The sequence below is a fragment of the Anthonomus grandis genome, chromosome 14 (genome assembly GCF_022605725.1).
Source record: "Anthonomus grandis grandis chromosome 14, icAntGran1.3, whole genome shotgun sequence".
NCBI lineage: Eukaryota > Metazoa > Arthropoda > Insecta > Coleoptera > Curculionidae > Anthonomus > Anthonomus grandis.
In genome coordinates, this window is record NC_065559.1 from 6648657 (window position 1) to 6671043 (window position 22387).

The 22387-nt window shown below is 34.8% G+C and overlaps 1 protein-coding gene across 2 annotated transcripts in view; it reads right to left on the bottom strand.

The window, feature by feature from the left end:
• Positions 1-2639: 2639 nt before the first annotated feature.
• LOC126744790 (proton-coupled folate transporter-like) overlaps positions 2640-22387 on the bottom strand; it is a 74335-nt gene continuing 54587 nt past the window's right edge. For both annotated transcript variants that reach the window (XM_050452347.1, XM_050452348.1), the window contains 5 exons: positions 21157-21258; positions 17012-17149; positions 7911-7994; positions 7700-7856; positions 2640-7367 (listed from right to left, as the gene is read on the bottom strand). In XM_050452347.1, the coding sequence (XP_050308304.1) occupies positions 7130-7367; positions 7700-7856; positions 7911-7994; positions 17012-17149; positions 21157-21258 (719 nt within the window). In that variant the 3' untranslated portion in view covers positions 2640-7129. The remainder of the gene's footprint in view (positions 7368-7699; positions 7857-7910; positions 7995-17011; positions 17150-21156; positions 21259-22387) is intronic.

A 22387-nucleotide genomic window follows, 5' to 3' on the forward strand; every position in this document is an offset into this window, starting at 1 on the left:
AATTCACCACAAAATTCGTAATTTTCATGTCAAAACACATAAAATCAAGTTCAAGACGATACTGCTTAAAATCACAAAATTATTATCACAAATTTATTAAATTATAAATTTCAAACGAAAATTCCAACTTTAAATACTCCGTATCTCGTAAACCTGCAACATTTGTATAAGACATGTTAAGCTCAATCGCCATATTTTGGTGTGTAGTATCTCTATTTCAGAGATTGCCCATTCTTAATGAATCACCCTCTATATAGTGAATGCATTATTAGGGAGATTCATGAAGAGTGGAAGGGTGGCATTGCTGTTGGCTGTAAAAAAATTACCAATCTACGGTACGCGGGTGATACCCTAATAACAGCAAAAGACGAGCATGAACTCATTATAATGCAGAAGCAAGATAAACACAGCAGATGATATGGACTATAAATTCAAAGACAACCAGCGACATTTGTAAGTCGCTGTAGTCGTGTCGTTGCGTAGCAAGTGAACGAAAACTCAACAACGAAACTCACTCGTATCTAGGAAGACACTTCCATCACAATTAACACCAAAATCAAGCCTATGCAAACTGTCATTTTTTTTATAGTAAGGTAATGACAATGGCAGACCTTTGCAGAATTGACGATCTAGAAATGTGATGCTATAGAAGAATGCTCCGAATTCCATGGATAGCATACCGCATCAACGAGTCAATTCTGAGACAACTGCGAATCAAAATCAGACTATCTACTTATGTCAACCAGCAGTATTAAAAATACTTTGGACATAGTACCAAGAGATTAGAGGATGAAACAATGGAGCTATTGATCATAGAAGGAAAACCAAATGGATAAAGACCAAGAGGACGTTCACCGTCGTGATGAGTAGACCAAATGAAAAAAAGGAGAGAGCCACTACGCCGAAGATAGAGAATCCTGGAGGCAAACGATTAAAGGACTTACTACATGATGCCACCACACTCCTCCAAGAGGCTTATAGACGACGAACATACTTATGTTCAGTTTAATATTTTGACCTATAATGTCTAGTTTCTAGTAATTCATCTTTGCTGAGGGCCTCATTTGGATCACAACTTTTACTGAAACTCCTAGTACTTTACATTTTTTTTAGCTTTATATAAATTGCTGGCATCTAAAGTCAATAGTTACTTTAGCTATCTGTTCTCCAATAATCGGGATCCTTTTTCCATTAGCTGACTCAAGGATTAAATTTGATGCTGGTGATTAATACTTGCTTGACGATGGTATAACTTAATCCTGTATACACTATGGCCACATATGTTTTGCAGTACTACGAAGCTCTTTCAAGGATGTAGAAGCTAGTTTATTCTTACACATCGAGCTTAACAGCCAGCTTGCGCCTCATAAAGATGACTAGTGAAAGTTTAACTGGTTCTTTGGGTCTGCCAAAGGCTTAAGGCATTGACGTTTAAGATGCTCTTCCTACATTACAATTCCAACATCAGAATGATCTCTCAGGTTTTCTAGCCAAAAATGACTCAAGCCTCTTCTAGATCATTCTCCGAAGTTCTGATGCGTCTTATCCAGGTCAGCTTTCTAATTGCTTGAAAAGCTGTCTTACACTCCAGTCAATAAGCTAAAGCTTCTGAAATACTTTTATGGGTAGCTATCCATAGGACCTGGTTAGTATATTGATCTCAAACTCCGTCAATACTCCGTTAGGGCGGACGGATAAGCCTGATTTACTAATCGAGCAACATCGACCTTCATCAGGTTGTTTCAATTGCACTTGTTGTAGATAGACCTTGCCATATTAAAGTAGGCAACAGTTCTTCAAAATTAAGTTGATCCTCAGATAGAACCATTTTTAATATTTCTGAAGCCTCTTTTCTAGCATTTTTCCTGGCAGCAGCCTCGACTTGATTGACGTAGAATTCTAGGTACTTTATGCTGTTTTACCGTCGAATTGTGGTGTCTTTACTTTTATCACTGTTTGCATTCTAGGATCAAGATAAAGAGGGAGGTGCCCCTCATCTCTAGTTCTTGCATCTTATTTTGTACTTGCCTCAATTTTTCGACAAATATTGCTTTGGTTATTAGTTGTTTCTGTTTCATCTTCAGATCTTCTTTAGGTGTCTCTTTTTCTTTTTGTTTTCTATTTCGTTCTTCTTGCTCTTCTCTCTGTTTGACAAACTTCTTTAATAGAAGCTTCATTAATTTCCCGGTCTTCCCCTTGGAGTGACTTCTGGTTAAAGGCGTCTACTCACGTCACTTATGGTACCAACTGTAACGTAACTCAGGAACACACTCCTTTCTGTAACATATTTACTCCGAGAACACACTCTTGTACGTCAAATGACAAAAGAGTGTGTTCTAAAGGGTGTGTTCATGAGTTACGTTACAATATCATGGAACAGGAATGAATCAGTAGTAAGGTATAGTTAGAGAGAGTTTATACGTTATATGGATTACCTTAAAACTTCGTGGGAAGAAAGGGGTCCGGCGAAATGTCAGTATATGGTACAACGGGGTAGTCTTTAAAAATGTAACATGACATGATTTAACTGCCGATAAAAAAAGGGGGTTAGGGGTAAAAAAAAACCGTCAGGTGACACTCAGTTAAGGATCCTTCAATGTGAGACTGTGTTGAAATATAGAGGAAATAAAACAAAAAAGAACGCTTTCACAATAAAATTTATGCTATTTTATTACCTAACTTCTAATTTTCAATACATATAATAGTTAATAATTCTAAAATCTCGTCTACTATCACAAAAGATGAACACCATAGGCGCCAAAACATACTTATAAAAGTAATATCAATCTTAACAATAAGCAATTAATATATTACTAATATTCGCTATTTTTTAAAACTATATTTACATTTACGTACCAACGACCATTTTAGACATCCCGGATAAATTTATGGGCATATTTTTCGGGGAGCAGTACGGTTTGTTATATAAGGAACTAAAATTTTGACCAAAGCATAAGGTTTCAAACTATATTCTATTTCATTGTATTTTGATTTATAACAAATAATGCATTTTTTTAACCGTTTCCTGTTCATCTTTGCAAATCTAGTTGTATCCCTAAATCGGCTTTTTTAAAGTTTTTAAGCATCCACCGGTAGTAGCAGCTTTAAAAGTACCTACAACTCAAAAAGAGTCAAGAAAAGCATGTCACATGACGTAGTCACAGTTTCTTAGTTTTATTTAAGTGCCTAATTCAATACAACTTATTCAAAGAACCATCTACCAGATGAAGAGAAGAGCAGTTGTAAATCCTCTGATTCAGAAGAAGTGGATCTATTTAGTACCTGCCACTCAAGATATTACCCAGTAAATTATTGTGCTAAGCAATAAAATACATTTGTTCAAGATAGTTTTCATATATTCAAATCTTGAATTAGCCACAAGAACACACTACTATGGTTTCCACTTCTGATTTCCAACACCTGGTGTCAGATTAAACATGACTCCTGTACCTCGTACTAATGCTACAGCTCAACAACACTTCTTTAGAATTTTCTATCCGGTACAATATAACAGATCAAGACTTCATGGATTTAGATGCAGCTTACGATTATACAAACGATTTACATAATTGTTACGATGGAAACTCAACTACATTGATTGAAATTTAGATTTAGAAGAGGATAAGTTGGACTGGTCATTTGCAAATTAGTGGCACTTAATTAATGCTTAATTTATCTTAAATGGGTTATTCTATGACAATTTTTGGAATCATTCATAACACAATATTCATCCTGAATCTTTCATTAGGGAAAGCTTCGAACTTGAACTTTTTAGTACCCTATTAACAATAACTGCTTCACCAAGAGATTGGGTTTCAGTGCAATATTCAGCTCCAAAGCAAATTTCTCATTCAAATGTTAATTTTTTTCACAACTACCATAATTAAGGCCAGTTCACTGTTGTACTAATTGTAATGATCACGACATTTTAGACTTTCACTTCTTAAGGAAGACCCCCACTATTCTGCTGTATAGTGAGTTGATTTTCATCAAGTGCTTACAACGTATCTGTGATATGTATACCCTTGTAGATGGACAGAAGAAGATAGAAAGAATCTAAATTTACCAAATTTTTCTACATAATAACCTTGATGCATACAGGTCAACCCTACGAGCAATCTGACTGATTGAATGAGCGTACAAGGCATTCATGATCACAAGACCAAATGCATAGAAACCGAATAAATAGGTTGAAAGTTTCCTAGTGATACTTTGATGGATGCTAATTGCTCAAGCAATTTGATTGGCTTATCGTAATCACACCAAAGAAAGAAAGAAAAAACAGAGAGAACTATAGCTCATCAACATAGCTTGAGAGTTTTGCATCGAATGCAATAAAGTAAATTAAAATATGCAGTTGATATAAAGACGTAGGATTCTGGAAAATTATATACTCAATTGTTACGATAAAAGCTGTACCAGTTGATTGCAATTTGGATTTAGAAGAGGATTACTTGGAAGACGCACTTGTAAATTAGTGGCACTTAATTAATACTAAATTTACTTTAATTAGAGTGTTCAATGAGAATTTTTTATTAGCCACGACATAATATATGTCCTGAAAAGCCTTGGACTTGAATCTTTTAGTACACTAACTGCTAGTAACCAAGTGCTTCACCAAGGTACTGGAAGTTACTTCAATACTCAGTTCCAGAAGGTGATAGTATAAATTTTTCATTAATTTTTAATTTTCCCACAGCTACAAAAATTAAGACTAATTGATTATTGAAATTTTAATAAACACAACATAATACGAGGTGACAATTAAGTAATGAGACTGATTTTGTTGCCACGCTTGTGGTAAACCTGCGACCTTAACATTCCATTCCCCTTCCCCGGCATCCCTTCCCTCTCCATTGATACAATGACTATCGCTCTAGCTTGTTTAGTTCGCCTTCTGTGTCGTGTTGAGTGGACGTGTGTTGGTGGTGCTTGTCACGAAAATGCAAAAACGAAATCTAGAGCAACGCGTCGCAATAAAATTTTGCGCCAGATTGGTCGAAATAGCTTCGGAAACGTACACTAAAATTGTAAAAGTGCATAAGGTGCAAAGGTGATAGTGCTCTTAGTCGTGCCCAGGTGTTTCGATGACATAAAGAGTTTATGGAGGGGCGAGAAAGCGTGGAAGACGAGGGAGACCGGTCGAGTAATCCTTGAAAATCGGCGGTTAACAGCCCGAATGTTAGCCTCCGAACTAGGTATGAACCGTGAGACAGTAAGACAAATTTTAACCGACGATTTTGGGATGACAACGCGCCGTGCCATATCGCCCTCAGCGTGTCCCAGTATTTGGCCTCGAAAGGGATCGCCGTGTTGCAGCAACCACCTTATTCGCCCGATATGTCACCCTATGACTTTTTTTTTGTTCCCTAGAACAAAATCGGTGGTCAAAGGTATCCATTTTGAATCGATTACGGACATCCAAGCGGCCGTGTGAGTACTGGCGGGCATCCCCGTCGAAGCGTTCCAGAACTGTTACGAAGCGTGGAAAATGCGCTGGAATCGTTGTATAGCTGCCCAAGGGGACTACTTTGAAGGAAATGGCAAAGTTGTAGAATATTTTTTGAATAAACGATTTTTATGGAATCAGTCTCATTACTTAATTGTCATACCTCGTAGAAGTCCACTTCGTAAGCCATTGAAGCACTAAGGAAGACTCCCATAAGTCTGCTATAGGGTCAGTTGATCTTAACCACGTGCTTATCCGTGATCACGTATCCTGATAGACGGATAGACAAAGATAGAAACAATGGAAAGAATTTAGGTTTGCCTAACTTTATTCCACGATAAGCATATCGGATATACGTCAATTCTAGGAACACTCTGATTGGACGAATTTAGTCATGAGATTATAAGAAATTCATGGTCATGAATTGATGGATGCAAGAAAAATTTGATTGCTTCATCTTGGTTCATCAAGGTATTTGTGATTACAAACCCTTGTGGATTGATCAAAAGATAGAAAAGATGGAGAGAAGTTAATATTAACTTACTTCTCATCATGATAACTTTGACGGGCATTAGTTAATCCTACCAGCATTGATGATCACTCTTCATGATAACCTTTAAAGATTTAAGTTATTCTCACCAGTAGGCTGATTGGTTGATCTTAGGTATGTGATTATAACGTATCCATCATTATTACAGATGCGTTAACAGATTAACTAACTTCTATAAGTAATAATTTTGATTGATGCAAGCTTACCCCACCAGCCATTGATTGGCCCACTATAACCTAACCGTTATCATGGCCTTTTGTCGACTGATAGAAATGTATAGAAAGAATTTACAACTTATCAACTCCTCTTAATATAACTTTGATAACTTAAACGGATGCAAGTTAATCGCACCAGCAATCTGATTGCCTTATCTTAGTCACGTGCTTAAAAGGTACTCGTGATCATTAACCCCTGTAAATGGATCAAATGATAGAAGGAGTGAACTAAAAGTAGAATAACTTAGAGGTACATTAGTTAATCATACGAGCAGTTTGACTGGTTAATCGATGCATTGATGATCACGCTTCACTTTAAAGATTTCAGTTAATCTTATCAGTATGATAAGGTGATCTAAATTATAATACAATAAACAACTTCTTTACGTGATATTCTTAATAGATATAAATTGATCCTCAGCCATTAATTGGCTGTAATCCAATTGACCGTGGTCCTGGACTTTTGTAGAAGAATAGAAATGTATATAAAGAATTTAAAACTAATAAACTCCTTTTGGTTCATCTTTGTTATGTGCTTACAAGGTATTGATGATCACAAACCCTTGTGGATAGAGTGAGAGCTCAAAAGATATAACTTTCACCGGCATTAGCTAATTCCACCAACTGATTAATCTTAGTCACGTGCTTTCAACGTATCGATGAATACGCACCCTCTCTTCATGATAACCTTCCAAGATGTATGTACCTTAACCTCATCACTAGTCGATTGGTTGATCTCAGTTACGTTATTACAACGCATTCGTGTGAACAGATAAAATCCAATATGTTATAACCTTGATGGATACAAGTTAACCCCACGAGCTTTCTGATCGGTTGACAAATTATCTTATAATATATATATAAAAAAATAAATTAAAATAAAATCTCTCTTGTTTAAGTTATCGTAGGTACATGTCAGTACCTTTTTTCGCTTTCCTTGATATCATTTATAAAGGCTTTATTAATAATTCCGCCACCGTTTTCAATATTCTTTCGAAAGCTGCTTAATACCGGGGTGCCCATTTGAACTTGTTTGGGAGCAATGGCGAAAACTGCCGCTTCTGGAATCGGTGGCTCTTCGACAGGGCCGATTTCTTTGTCTGCTTCGTTGCTGGCTGATTTGGCGTCTTTTTTGTGTTCTAAGTAGAACCACCTAAATGATATTTAGAATTACATCAGAATCAATGAAAGATATATTAAAACTAATTGAGTAGATTCCAGTAGCAAGATTTCTTAAATTAATCCAGCAATTAGAAGAGATTACATATTTTTTAGTTGCTCATAGTCAGTTATTCCACCTTTTTTTGAACGTTTTTCATAAAATCTGCTGAGTTCAAACCAAAGTAAGGTAAATCTTTGATTTTTGGAACTCAGGGAACAATTTTTGCATCAATATTGATTTGTCTTAAGAACCAATCAGGTAAATCAAAATAGGAAGAAAATTTTACCTTATATATACCAGATTTTCTTAATACTTATTCTTACCCAAATATAATAACAGCAGGTATTGTTAAAATACCACCAAGAATAAAGAAGGCGCCAGGCATAGTGTTTATGGTGGCCGCGTAGGTGGCACTATACATTGGTCCATACAGAAGGGGCATCAGAGCTTCACAAGCACCAAACAGCGAATTAAGTTTCCCTAAAATAAACGCAATTGATTTCTAACCATTAATAATTGTACATGGAGGTGTACCTAATTCATCTGAGGGTACCAACTTTGATGCTATAGATCTCATTGCAATGAAGGATGTTCCGTTGAGAATTTCCACAATAGCTCCTAAAAATTTGAAATTTGAAGCAATAAAAATCTATATTCACTAGTGTAGCAGTGTTTAAGTGTTGACAGTTTGATGAAGGTTAAATCTGTAAGAGTTAATAGAGGTCTGAAATGCTGTAAGTTATTTACATTAATGAAACTAGTCTATATGTCTAGAATTTGTGACTGACTATTATGCTCTATAAAAACCTGTTTTGTTAGAGTAAATAATTTGGAACTCAAATAACTAGTATGCTTTGCACAAGAGTTTTACAGAACTGTGCTTCAGTATTGTAGGGTTTATAAAGACTCGATATGCAAACATAGTCAGTTAATTTATTAGGCACTTATAACATAAGCAAGACATGAAGAACAAAAACAACTAAGAAGCACTACAATTACAACTGGTCCACAGATTTCTTCCCTGATCCATGGAAACATTCGACTCTAATTCCAATTGTGAAACCCGCGAAACCACATACCAATATAGAAAGCTACCGACCTATAACCCATACACCATTTAAGTAAAATTTTGGAAAGAATAGTAAATTTTAGATTGATGTGGTACTTGTAATGTCAATTTAGTTTTCGCAAGGGAAAATCTACAATTGGGGTTTACTGTAGATTTATATGGAAACTTTGCTAAGAAAAATCACCTTCTTGCTACTTTTCTTGACCTAACTCGGGCGTTCGACACCACGTGGAAATACAATATTATTAAAGCTCTATTTTCTTGGGGAATAAGAGGTCATCTACCAAACTTCAACTAAAAAAATCATTGACAAACAGAACCTGCTGCGTAAGAATTGAAAATACCCTCTCTTCAAAATTTATACTAGAAAATCCTCAAGGATCTGTACTCAGCCCAACCTTATTTATAATAGCTATAAACACTATAAGATCAGCTATTGCTCCATAAATAAATTGCAGACTATTTGCTGATGACATAGTAATATATCACTCATCTTCAGATAGCCAAATATGTCAACGAAAATTTCAAAAAAGCCCGTATTTATAAAACTGAAGCATTTACTTTGAAGTAAAAGGTACAAGCAAAAGGTAGAAGTAAAAGGTTTTGCTCTAATTCGTATTCATAATCTCTACCTCTTCCTTGCAAGCAAATGCTTCGGGAAAATAAAGTAAAAGGTACAGAGATTAGCGATTTCGACAAGACATGACTTGCAGCGTGCAGTCAACGCGTATGTGGTCTGTAACTGATGGGGTTGATCTTATTTGTTTCATAATCAAAAGCAGTTCGCACGTCAAATTGATGTAAAGAAGATCCATCTAACTTATTTGTGCAGCTATTTTAAAGTGAATACAATATTTAAAATGTCTGACACCGATAGTGAACAGGAAGTTACCGAAGATGCCCCTAACGGGATGATGTTTATCGCTGAAAAAGTCCAAGCATTTCCGGAGATTCTCGAGAAATCTCAAGTTCCAGCGATGAAAAAAAAGAAAACTGCTGCATTAACTGGTATCGTTAAGGAATACTTAACGATAGGAAAGTGAACAATATGAAAACGCGACTGAAAAATAAAACTGACAAAAATAAAATAGGGAACAAGCCCATTCGTCTTTTGTCCTGGGATAAAGTTATGTTAAATGCTATAGATGCGGACATAAATCCTGTACTAAGTCGGGTATCAGGTGAGAAATAGATTCAGGTCTTTATTATTACCTTGTAGGTACTTATCATGCATGTATATTTTTATTAGGGGCTCTTGCAATTGGCGTGGCAAGTCAACCTTCTTTACCTACTTCAAAGGATGACATTATGGAAAATGATGCTTATCAGATGATTATGCCTCAAGTAGTAGCTAACAAAAAGCGATCCTACACATCGGTTGAAGAGGTTGCTGCAAAAAAAATTCCTCCGAAGCCTACCTTTGCTTCGGGCAAACAAGAGTCTGACGAGACGAGGCAGTTAACGACAATCCAGCTTCAACGATTAGTTTTAGTTGAACAACTGAAAGTTGCTCGTCTCCAACAACAATATTACTCTGCCAAGCTAAAAAATTTAAACGAGGCATGAAACGAAAAAGCCCCGCAAGAGTATGTTGTTGTTGGAGATAATATTTACCAAAACTTGTAAAAATAGACGTATATGCAATATGTATCATTTATAACAAAAAAAATAATTAAACGTTTTTTTCCAGTTCAAACGTGTAAGTAAATACATCTTTGTACGTTTGAAGTAAACGACATATATACATTACATGATAGTTTTAATCCTAATTATACAGCTATATTGTTATTGGTAATAAGACGAGCTAATTCCTCTCGCCGCCTTTGTCCTTGTGCGCGAATAGCATCTACAATTTCATTCTCTATAAATGGCAAGTCCTGTTCTTCTTCTTCGTCATTTTCTTGAAAATCTTCATCTCTTAATTGCTTATCTATATTATGCAACACAGCACACGCAATTATACCTTTTGGAATACTGGTCAGTTTTAATCTGCATCCATGCTCAATCACAACTCGCTCTGATGTAAGCAGCCTGTTAAAGACTCTCTGATATTCCTCGTGGGGGTCGGTGTAAGGAGTCATAAGACATGGACATTATACCATACCCACTGTCTCCTAGAAGAATAGTGTTTCTTGTCTTTTTCATGATTTCACACACTGCCGAATTTTTGCATATACGAGCATCATGGACTGATCCAGGCCAACTTGCATCTATACTAGTTATAACAGAATTCTGATCGCATGTAACCTGTACATTAATACTGGCAAAACCTTTTCGATTTACATATTCGTCTTCAAATTGGGCTAGTTTTCCATCAAGATGAATATGAGTGCAGCGATAACTCCAATAGCTGTGGGAAAACGGAACCTGGTCAACCATTTCTCTTTGGCCTGCATAATTCGATTTTCTGTATTTGGGAACCTGATAAATTTGCCGGCTTGTTTTACAATTCGCTCTAGCACGTCATGAAATATTCTGGACACTGTGGGTTGCGAACATCCCAATTCTTCAGCTATTCCGCTCTGAAATCCAGGGTTCGCACAATACCGCAGAAATATTTTCATTTTTTGCACAGGTGACTGGGCTGCTCCACGAGATTCGAAATCCATGCCAAGAAAGTAATTTGCCAACCACACCACATTTTCCTCCTCAAATCTAAACAACGTCTTGAAATCTGACTCGCAAGGTGTGCGTCTTGGTTTGTAGTATTTTCTTGTACATAAATGCACCACATTAGCCATAACTAACACAATACTGCGACTAATCAGCCAAAGATCACATAAAGAAGCCCTTACAAATAGATTTTATTAAATGAAATGCACAAATTTTAAGATGCAGGCTCTAAGATGCCGGGACTTTGCAGAAGCGAGACCTTTTCCTTCGCTTTTTTTATAAATATGGACTAGTGCATTTCTGTAAAGAAAGAAACTGCCCTAAGACAAACATTATTGAAATACAAAATTCCGAAATTCCAAATGTAATATTAAACAAATTGTAACAAATGTAATATCACTAGGATTAAGTTTAGACAATAAAACGTCCTGGAAAGACCATTTTAAACACATAAAAATTAAGTGCACTACTGATATAAATGGATTAAAGATTTTAGGAAACTCAAAATGGGAGGGTGATTACAAAACCGTCCTAAAAATATACACTACCATTATTAGACCAAAAATAGACTATGGAAGTATAGTTTATACATTTGCAAGGAAATCATATGGTAATACAATAAATCCAATACAAAATCTATGCCTTGGAGTGTGTACTGGAACCTTCCCAACTAGTCACACAACCACTCCTAAAATATTCAATTAAACTATGGTGTCAACCAAATCATTCATTAAATAAAAAATGTTTTCAAACATAAATACCAGAAGACTTATACATTTGAAGCAATCAAACTATTCCACCTAACATAATACTAACGAAATCACTCAAAATGTATAATATAAAACTCCCTGAAGTAAGCCATCATACCAACTATAACTTTCCACCCTGGATATCTCTATATATAGGTATAAACTTATATCTAACTAAATTATAAGAAATTAGTTTTACACCATTATTATAAGAATAATTACTCTGACCACATCATAATTTTCACAGACGGATCAAAGACAAATTCACATACCAGCTCAGCTTTTTCCCCAAAACATTTTTCACAAAGTTGTGAAATAAATTTAAATAGCATTATACTTACAGCAGAATTACATGCTATTGAAGAAGCAATTACTTTCATAAATACATCATCTTTCAATGAATTCTTAATTGCTACAGACTCTCTTAGCTCATTACATGTTGTATTAACAACCAGCATTCATAAATATTCAAAATGACATAATCAAATGCAATAGAAATATTAGTTTTATCTGGATTCCCAGTCACATAGGTATAGACGGGAATAAAACAGCTGATAACATGGCAAAAAATCCAACTGGTATTTGCTCTAGATTATCAAAAACCTTTTACTACAGATGAAACTACTGATGATACTACTGAAAATAAATAATAAAATACAAAATTTAACTCAACTCAAACTAGATTTAGACGAAACCGACACATCATAAGCTTCTTGAGATAATCAAAATACAACCTTCGCCTTACCTAGATGTAAATTTAAACAGAAAAGACCAATCAATTATTTTTAGAATTCTGATAAGCCACACGAAAACCACTCATGAATATATCTTAAAGAAAGAAAATCAACCAATATGCCGTTTTTGCAATGACTACAATCTCACCATAAAACATATTTTTGAAAAGAATATAATAGAATTCTTAAAGCAAGTGCGAGTCTATATAATAAAATATGAAAAAACCTAAATTCTCTTTCTCTCACTTATAACATAATTATTTATTACACACATTCACACAAACACAATGACTTAAGATTATTCAATCAATCCACTCAATGGATATTGGCGACTAAATTTTTGGTTTGATTTCTCTCTCTTGCCATGCTGACAATCTCTTCTATCGTCCTTAGTCCGGTACACTGTTTCTGATGTTCTTTGCTCACTGAACTGTTTTCTCCGAATTTCCTTTCTTCCTTTTATGTTCCTCTCCAGTTGTAGCAACTGGTATTTGTCGTGTCTGAAGATGTGAACAAGATAAGCCGTTTTTCTTTGTTAAATACTTGCAAATAATTCTTTGTTCCTATGAACTCTTTTCTATATTTCTTCATTTGTTACCCTGTCGGTAGAAGATTTTCTCAGTGGGAGTCGGTAAGTCCAAATCTCAAAGGCCTCTATTTTATTGACCATCTTTGCCTTCATAATCCAAGATTTACTGATCACTACTTTGAAATTACCGACCAGATATAGCAATTCGTATATTGGACTCGAAGGAATATATGTATATTCCTTCTTGTTCCAGCCTTGATATTTGCGCAGTGTTACTTTTTCTATATTCTGATTATTTATTCATATTAATTGAATTAAGACTAATTAACAACTAGTGACATTTACTTACACTATACAGTAATGTATGGATAATCCGAACACGTTCGGTTTATAGATAACTTCCTTCACCATATAAATGCACTCTCACCATAAAACATATTTGTATATAATGGATGTAAAAACCTTTATTTAAGTGCAGACATAAATGCATATTTCAAAATAAAAATAAACTTAACAGGAAATCAAACAAAAGATTCAGTAAAAATTTATCTAACAAGAAAAATAATTACGATTTTTAAAGAAACCAGTTAACTGCATACATAATATAAACATACTTCATTGCCTCTTAATATTTTCTTTGAATAAAATTGTCCAGAGTTCTTTGAACAGATTTTTTGATGCTTAGGTCAACAGCCTTCTGTCGAATTCTTCTTAGAAGGATCATTTCATGCAGTAGCAATTAATTTTCTTCCGCCCGATGTAGACACTTATCAAATGATATCACCGCTTCTTTGCTGGACATTTTCTGTATAGGTTCATCCTCGTCATCAGGTTTCTGATTTTCTCTAATATCTCTATATCCAAAGTTTCCTTGTGATCACCTCATTTTTCAACTTCTGTTTTATCTATCGGATTATCAGCACAATTCACTTTGTTCACTAACTCCACTAGATCAGATCCTTCATCTGATAAAATAGAATCACATTTCTCCTCGTAAAGCATGCAGGGGTATCAAATCTTCTTCATCTCATTCATCCATGTCCTTGGCGGAAAAAAGTTGACACCAGTTTTTTAGGCACTTGCCTTCAAGATTCGGCTAATGCAAGCGCAGCATCCTTTAGCGACACATTCTTTAAACATTGCGCAATGTTTTCATCATCTTGCAAGTACCTCTTGCAGCAGCCTTTTTCGATATATGACTTTTATACCTTGAATCACATTCTGGTCCATCGGCTGAACCAGGGCAGTGCAGTTAGGTGGAAAAAACATGACTTGAATATTACCATCATGGCTGGTCTGTGAGCTGAAGCATTATCCAGTATTAAAAGGGCTTTCTCTTCAAAATTATTGATTCGAAGATACTTTTTTACGCTTGGTACGAATTCACAATCCAAACACTTTTTTGGTTTCGGTAACAGACAGGTAGGTTGTTGTTTTTGAATGGTGTTGGATTTTTTAGTTTACCGATCACAAGCAACCTCAACTTATATCGGCCACTTGCATTTGCACAAGGCATAAATGTAATTCGGTCTTTACTGATTTTACGACCCGGGACACCCTTTTCGTCTGCGTGTCTTTTCAGGAAGGCAGCGCCAGTATAATCCAGATTCGTCCGCGTTATAGATTTGCTCTGAAGAAAGACCGAATTGCTCAATTTTTTGTTTGAGTTCTATTCGAAAGGGTTTCACAGCATTTTCGTCACTCGACAGCTTTTCCCCTGTAACTTTTAACGAGCGGATCCCAAATCTGTGTTTGAAGCCTTGAAACCATCCTCTGCTTGTTTCGAACTTGACTCCTTCATCATTACTCATTTCTGTAAAAAATTGGCGAGCCTTTTGAAGTATGATTGCTTCGGAAATTGGTGCATGTCATGCTGTCTATTGCAAAAACCATGTATACGCATCATTTTTCTTGTTCCCGGCCCTTTTCCAGTACGCGACACATAACGATTAATTTCGCTCTTTTTTTTTTCTTGATATCGGATATTGTTGGTTTCCCGACATTAAGGCAATGAACATCCAGACTCCAGCAGACGTAAAATTTGAGCCTTTTGTTTAAGACTTATTGTGTCATACTTACGTTTAGAATCCATGGTTTAAATGAAATATGCGATACATTTACATATATGCAGCGTGCAACTCAAAACTTAACTAAAGAACTCTACTCTTTCCATAAAACACGTCAAAACAACTATAAAACCACGCAACGTCTTGCTGCAAGAACAAACTTTCAATTATGTACTACTCACATAAATTAAACGTTGCATCATCTTTTCGCACTAGACGCCCACAGTTCGGATTACGGAATTCATGGTGTTTAGATTATGGAATCAATTTTACGCAATTGGGGCGTTCGGATTATACGGGGTTCGGACTATCCATACATTACTGTATTTATTTCCTACTATTTATTTTGAATTAAATGTCGTGCCCATATTTAGACTTAAACTGGCCTCCTAGCGGCGAGGGCTCCTTATATATTACCACTATTCCGGATCATTCGCCAACTTTCTACGTGTGTCCTGAGATGACGCTCGCCATATCCTTGCCGTACTTTTGGTACTAGGAGATGCCGGAATATAGTTCGTATATTCGCGGCTCTTAAGATCGTTATAGTATCTTGAATTTGGTATTGATCTTTTAACGAGTCCGTGTGTTCTTAAAATTGTTACAGTGATATAGTCAATATGCTCGTGAAAGGTTAAATCTGACTAAAATGTCACTAGTATTCAGGTCTTTAACTATGTAACATGAGATGAATTCGTTTACATATGAAATTGGATTAATGGGCGATCCTTGTGCGACACATATGTTACTGGCTGGAAAAAGTCACAGAAATGAAATTTATGGTAGGTACTCTTGCTGACTAAATATGTTTTTGAATTAGTTTTATGAACATTATTATTAACATTATATGTATTTTTATTTTTATTAATTTTTGGGGAAATGTTTTCTTTTTGTATATAGCTATTTATGCTAAATAAAGATTATTATTATTATTATTATTATTTTCAGAAGTAAAGAATACGCCTTGATTGGGTCATTTAGGTCACAAGTAGGAGATTATTGAAATTATACTTTTCACATTAAATTCGCAGTAAAGTAGAAAAGCGTATGAAAGCGGAAAATCTGATGAAGCTCAAATGAGAAATCGATAGGCAGATATTTGGTTTAGTGGGATCTTTAAAAGACCCAAAATTGAAATAAATTTAATCCAGTAACTAGGGCTTAGAGTTTTTTTTTATTTTGGGTCCAATCTTTTCCAGTAAGATTAAAAACAAATATTGGAAAGTCAGACAGTTTTTTTAAATTTATGTCAAGAAGGTTAACTAGTTTATTAGTTCAATTTACCCCATGTTTAGAACAGAGATATAAATTGAGGACAATACTACTGGTTTAAAAAGAAGAAGTAAGTACAAGTTGCCCTGAAAATAAGTGAAAAAAGACAAGCATCAAAATGGGCGAAAAGTGGAACTAAAAGTAAAAATTATTCATCTTATAATTACCATATGCAAAAAAAAATAGTCGATAAAATCACCATTGCTATAAATCCGACATTGTACCCAATTTAAATATATTTATGACGTTGTTTTAACATACCAAACATTGCGAATAAATTTTTTTCTATCATTATGTGTGTTTATGGTCGTATTATATATATAATCAAAAAGCAATTTTTTAATTATATAAATTAAAAAAAAATAAATCAGGTAAGCACCACAATTTCACAAATGGAATGTTTTAAAATGCGTCCGCTTAAATAGTGCAAATTACTTAATTTCGTTAATGTTCCTACGTAATAATGCATGACCGTGGCCTTGCAGTTTTAAGGAAGTATTCAATTTTCAATGACCATTTTTTAAATCCAAGTACGAATTAATGTGCTTTTAATACAAGGGTTTTTAAAGCAATCGTTTCGTTTATATTTAAGTATGTATTTACCCAAATAAAACACGAGAGATGTCATGGCAAATCCATATACAAAACTAGATAGAATCTTGCTCATAGATGAGTAGATGCCTATGATCCCATCGTCGATCTTCATTAGATGGCTGAACACTCCTACGGAAACTGCTGTACCTAAAAATGAGAAAAAAAAATAATTTTTTTAGTTGAAAGATTAATCAATAATTAGTGTTTTATTAGGGAAAATAGGATAAAATTAATAGGATAAAGTAATACAAATTTTACAGAAGTAGAGAACTCTGTTACCCGAGCAGCGAGGAAGATAACTCTCTTATTTTTTTACCATTTTGTCATCTTAAATGTAGAACTCTTCCATATTTTCCTTTTGCCAATTCATAGAAATTCCATCTTATGGCAATTAAATGTCTTGCAATGTTTCCAACCTATTTGGGCTGATCTCTTATGGCTCTTAGTTTCGTTCTTTTTCCTAATTTCTTAATTTGGAACTCGAAGATAATTAGTAGCTTTAGATGTTAAAAAGGTTATCTCCATACCAAACTTTACCAAATTAGATTAAGCTATACCTTCTAGGAATTCCGGCTGCTTGAGTTTCTTCCAATATTTGTACTCCTTCATGTTTTTTATTACTTTAACTTCATTTGAAGATGTATGATGACGTTCTTGTATCATACATTAGTGTTATTCGGGTTGTTCTAGTGAAGCACTGATTATTGTAATATCACTTGCACATCTCAAGTATTTCGTCTATGCATGTAAGTGTTTTCATGTCAAGCGAACGAGTGTAGAATTTTACATCTTGCATATATTTAACTTCTATCAACTTTGTCCAAAATCATAGAGAAATTCGAAAAGCACTAGTACAAATTATGTAAACAATCTGCTTCCAAATTTGTACTCGCACATAAATAGTGGAGGAGTTTCTGAACCAGTCTTTTGGGACCTGTCAAAAGCTTTCGATTATGTAAATCATGGGATTCTGTGGCAGAAACTTTATCAATATGGTTTTGAGTAAATTGTGTTGTTCTGGTTTTTATATTTCTGCTTAGTCGATGTCAACGTGTCTTCGTAGAGTCGAATTACTCTCATTATCAATTATTCATTCATATTTCAAGTTCCTCACAAGGCACCATTTTCGATCCAATTGTATTCTAACCTTATATACATTTTTTCTATAAATAATTCATTTTATATTTAATACTACAAAATTACAGGCACTAGATCAAGGGATCATCTCGAAAGATCTTCAGACTGTCTAAATACGGTATGATTTTAATCGATTAACGTTGAATCCTGCAAAGACTATACTGGTTTGCTTTAAGTGTGATATATTTAGACAATAATCCTTCTTGGAATTTTTATAAAAGAAGAGCTTAATATTCTTTCCAATAAACTGGCTTTATACTTTGCTGTCAAGATTAGTGTTCAAGAACTGGGGCAAATGCTCGAGAGTTTTCTAAATACTCATAAATTTCTTCCAGGCATCTATATGGGAGTCTATTCCAGAAATTTGGGGCACTTTAATAGTCTGCAAGTATTTTTTAGGTATTCCTAAGGCTCATCTAGGAACGTAAAGGTAATCAGAAACTATTTAATGAATCTTAGACACTTTAACTCCCTGTAAGAATCTTCTAAGTTCTCATAAGCTGCTTCCAGGCACACGAAGATATCTGAGAGTCTTCAAAGAGATTTTGACTGCCTGTAAAGGTCTTGTAAGTACTCACAAACTGAGCCTATTTCAAGAATCTGAGGCACTTTAATCCCTGTAAGGTCTTCAAAGTACTCATAAACCTCTTTCAGGCATTTGAAGTCTCTGGAACAAAAGAATCTGCACATTGCTCAAATCATGGGGTATAATGTCATATTCTTTGAAACGCAATAATTGAAATTTAAAATTTTCAAACGGCTTGAAATTTTCAGGAGTGATAGCCCAAAGGGGGTGTAAGAGATGTATGGTTTTTGCAAAAGTTCAGTTTAAAGGGAGGGCTGTTATGAGCATACAAAAGTCAAAGGAAAAAGTTTTTAGAGATTCTAGAGGCCGGAAAATTTCTATTGAACAAGCCTCTTCCAATGCTACACCACTAAATCTAAGCAAGATGTCTTCACCAATTATAATTCGCTCAATGTTCCTAGTCGGACAGCTTCTGGATTATCAAAAGTCAACACAATTTTTTCACCTGTAACCAGAGCTAATCTTTCAATACTATAAAGAACCAGCATGTTCAATTGCTTTCTTTGCGTTTTTACTTGCATGTCTAATTTTTTTTCTTCTTCTGCAGCTTCTAATTCTTACTTTAATTTTTATGGATTATTTGCAACTAAAATCTTAGCAATTTCAACACACTTAGGCTCAAACCTTTTCTAGGAAAGAATCCACATGGTATTGGTCATGTCGAAAAGTATTCAGTGGCGGCCGTTTTCATTTCGGGCTTTTAACTTTGTATATTTACCGTTCTATGATGATGATTGTATAAAATTGCACACGTCACTGGGCATTTTATCAATGAAATCAGCCATATTTTACTTACATCTACTGACCTTGGGTATCTGAGTCTCAATGAGTCACACTGCCGAGGAATCTATCAGAAAGAAGTCTTATATCTTGGTATGATGAGCAAATACTGTGAAACTTTAGAAGCGATTGTGGTTAAGCCATTCATTAACGTCAATTAGAAACAATGATGGTCAGAAGAGGGTCTTCTGAGGGAGACTTAATCGAATAATTAATGCTAAAGACATAATTACGTGAGTCTAAGGGCTGTAGAACCGAAAAACTGATAGAGTACTCAATATTTGAGTCTCACCTTGGGTATGGCATTGTTTTCTCGAGGAATGCAAGCAATTACTTCTTGCAGATGCTGTTTATTTTACAAAAACAGGCTATTCGTTACATGTTTGTTACATTCGTGCAGAAGAGAAGATCTTAATTCTCCCTTGTTTGTACATTCTGGACCCTGCTTGCCTAATTATTTATAAGCATTAATCAGGTTTTATGATTAAGAATCCTCAGCATCCAAACTGGATTAAACTGGCAACCTCGCGTGAATGTCCATGTGGTCTAATCGGACCTCATTGGTCGCTATACCCGTTGCTATGGCAAAATTTGACTCGCAATTGGACATACGTTTTGTGCCTTCGCATGGTATTGGTTGTATCACAAAGTATTGATTAATATTGAATTATTCAGTGGCGGCGCTTCGTACAGTGTCCTTTTAAATTCCTATGTTTAGTATTTTTTTACACCTGCATCCTTTAGCCGCAGATTGTATTACCAGATAAAAACACAATCTTGAAGTTGTAGTGGGGATCTGTAGCATTGACCCTGACCCTAGGCCTCTAAGCTTAAATCACACTCCCAAGAAATTTATCAGAAAAAACCGTAGTTTCTGTTACGGTTTCTTTTAAAGCTGAAGGCCTGACCCAATACTACGTGAGTCTTAAGTGCTGTAGAACTAATTCCAGGAGTGCCGTGGATCTTAAACTTCAGCAGCAGCAATCAACACAATCAAAGGTAGATGTTAGATACTGCTTCTATAACCTGACCTTTATACTTTTGACTATATTTTCTAGTTTTAATTTGTAATGTCAGTAGTCTAGAGTATAGTAAATTTGATTCTCAACAAGCTGCTTAGTAGACTTGGGATGTGTAAGGCAAGCTAATAACCTTTGTTAAAGCTTGATTAGAGCCATTAATTTTGTTGGAAGTGTCTTCAATTCCATGCAATTATTTAATGCTAAAGCAGAAGAACAATGATCCAGAATTAGAAATACTTTTTAATAATACGAGGGGGTTGCCATTTGCAATAATGTTCAGCTTTCCTGATTTTATTATCAATCTACATTATTAATTTGTGAGTAAAGGTGCGTTCTCCCCAAAACCATAATTTCATTAACAAAATCAATTTCATGCATAAAAGAGCCAACGCCAATGGTCCATATCGATCAAAACACAAAATTGCAAAAAATATACTTTATAGTTAGATTACCAGTGTGGTTACATAATTTTATACAAGGCTGTAACATAATCTAATAAAGCTTAAATTATATCCTTATAGCGGAACGGTCATGTATTATGTTAATACAATTACTGACTTTTTTAAATAATATGATGACAATTTAAGGTATAATTAATATACAAATACAATTTTTTTTATAGTACTTACCTATTAGATTAGTAATCATACTATATGTGGAGAAGATGCTAAAATCCACTTCGTCCCAGTTGAATCGGTACCTCGTAAATAAGTAAGCAACGTTCATTTCACCTAAAAAACATTAATTTTTATAGTTGAAGAAGTAGTTCATACTTGCAGTGGAGTTAATAAGTCAAAGGATAACTAAAATTGTTTCTATCATCCTCCACTAAATTTATTTGAAAAATCATCTATCCTACATGTTTCGGACATATAAGATGTCCATCATCAGGGATATACAATGAGGGTTTTCGTCACAACATATAACAAGCTATCGTGCCACTGGCAAGGTCAAAAGTTAAAATCTCAACAATAAATAAAAGGGCATATTAAGATGCATGAGAAGGGACTAAACAGGGTCTATACAAACATTAAAATCACATAAGATCCTAGTTTCGTAATTATGTTATTATAACCCCCAAATCATGTATATTTTCACAATGCTTTAATTCTTCAGAACTGATACTATATACGTAATTTAATGGTTTACGTTTCCGAGTGAATGTCACTACTTTACATTTAGATATATTTACTTTAAGTTTATTCTTTATACACCAGGTGTGTAAAATATTAAGTTGATGTTCACACAGTCGTCAATACTATTGATTCTGCTATATATTTTCAAATCGTCGGCAAACAGTAAGTTTTCACAAGTTAAGACGCGGGAAAGGTCATTGATGAAAAGTAAGAACAGTAAAGGCCCCAAATTCGATCCTTGAGGCACCCCAGATGAAGCCAAATACAACTCAGACTTGAAGCCGTTATAAGAAACAAATTGTTGCCTTGATGGACTAAATCCAAAAGAGCATAGTTTTTTAAGTACAGTAAAATGAGCAATGCAGTCAAAGGCCTTTGAAAAGTCTGTGTAAACTACATCAGTCTGGCCGACGTCATCAATAGCATCACTTAATAATTGAGTAAATTGAAGCAGATTGTAGAACGTTGGGGCATAAATCCATGTTGCTGAGTGGCGATGAGTCTATGAACTGCTGGAAACATACGGTTGTATATGACTTTCTCAAAGGCCTTTCCAAAACTACTGAGAATCGCAATTGGTCTGTAATTGGCAATATCAGAAGCATCCCCCTTTTTTAATATCGGACATACCCTAGCCAGTTTCCAGCATGACGGAAATGTGCATGTCTTTAAGGCCAAATTAAAAAGATATTTAAGAGGCTCAGCGAAAACAGCACTACAATCT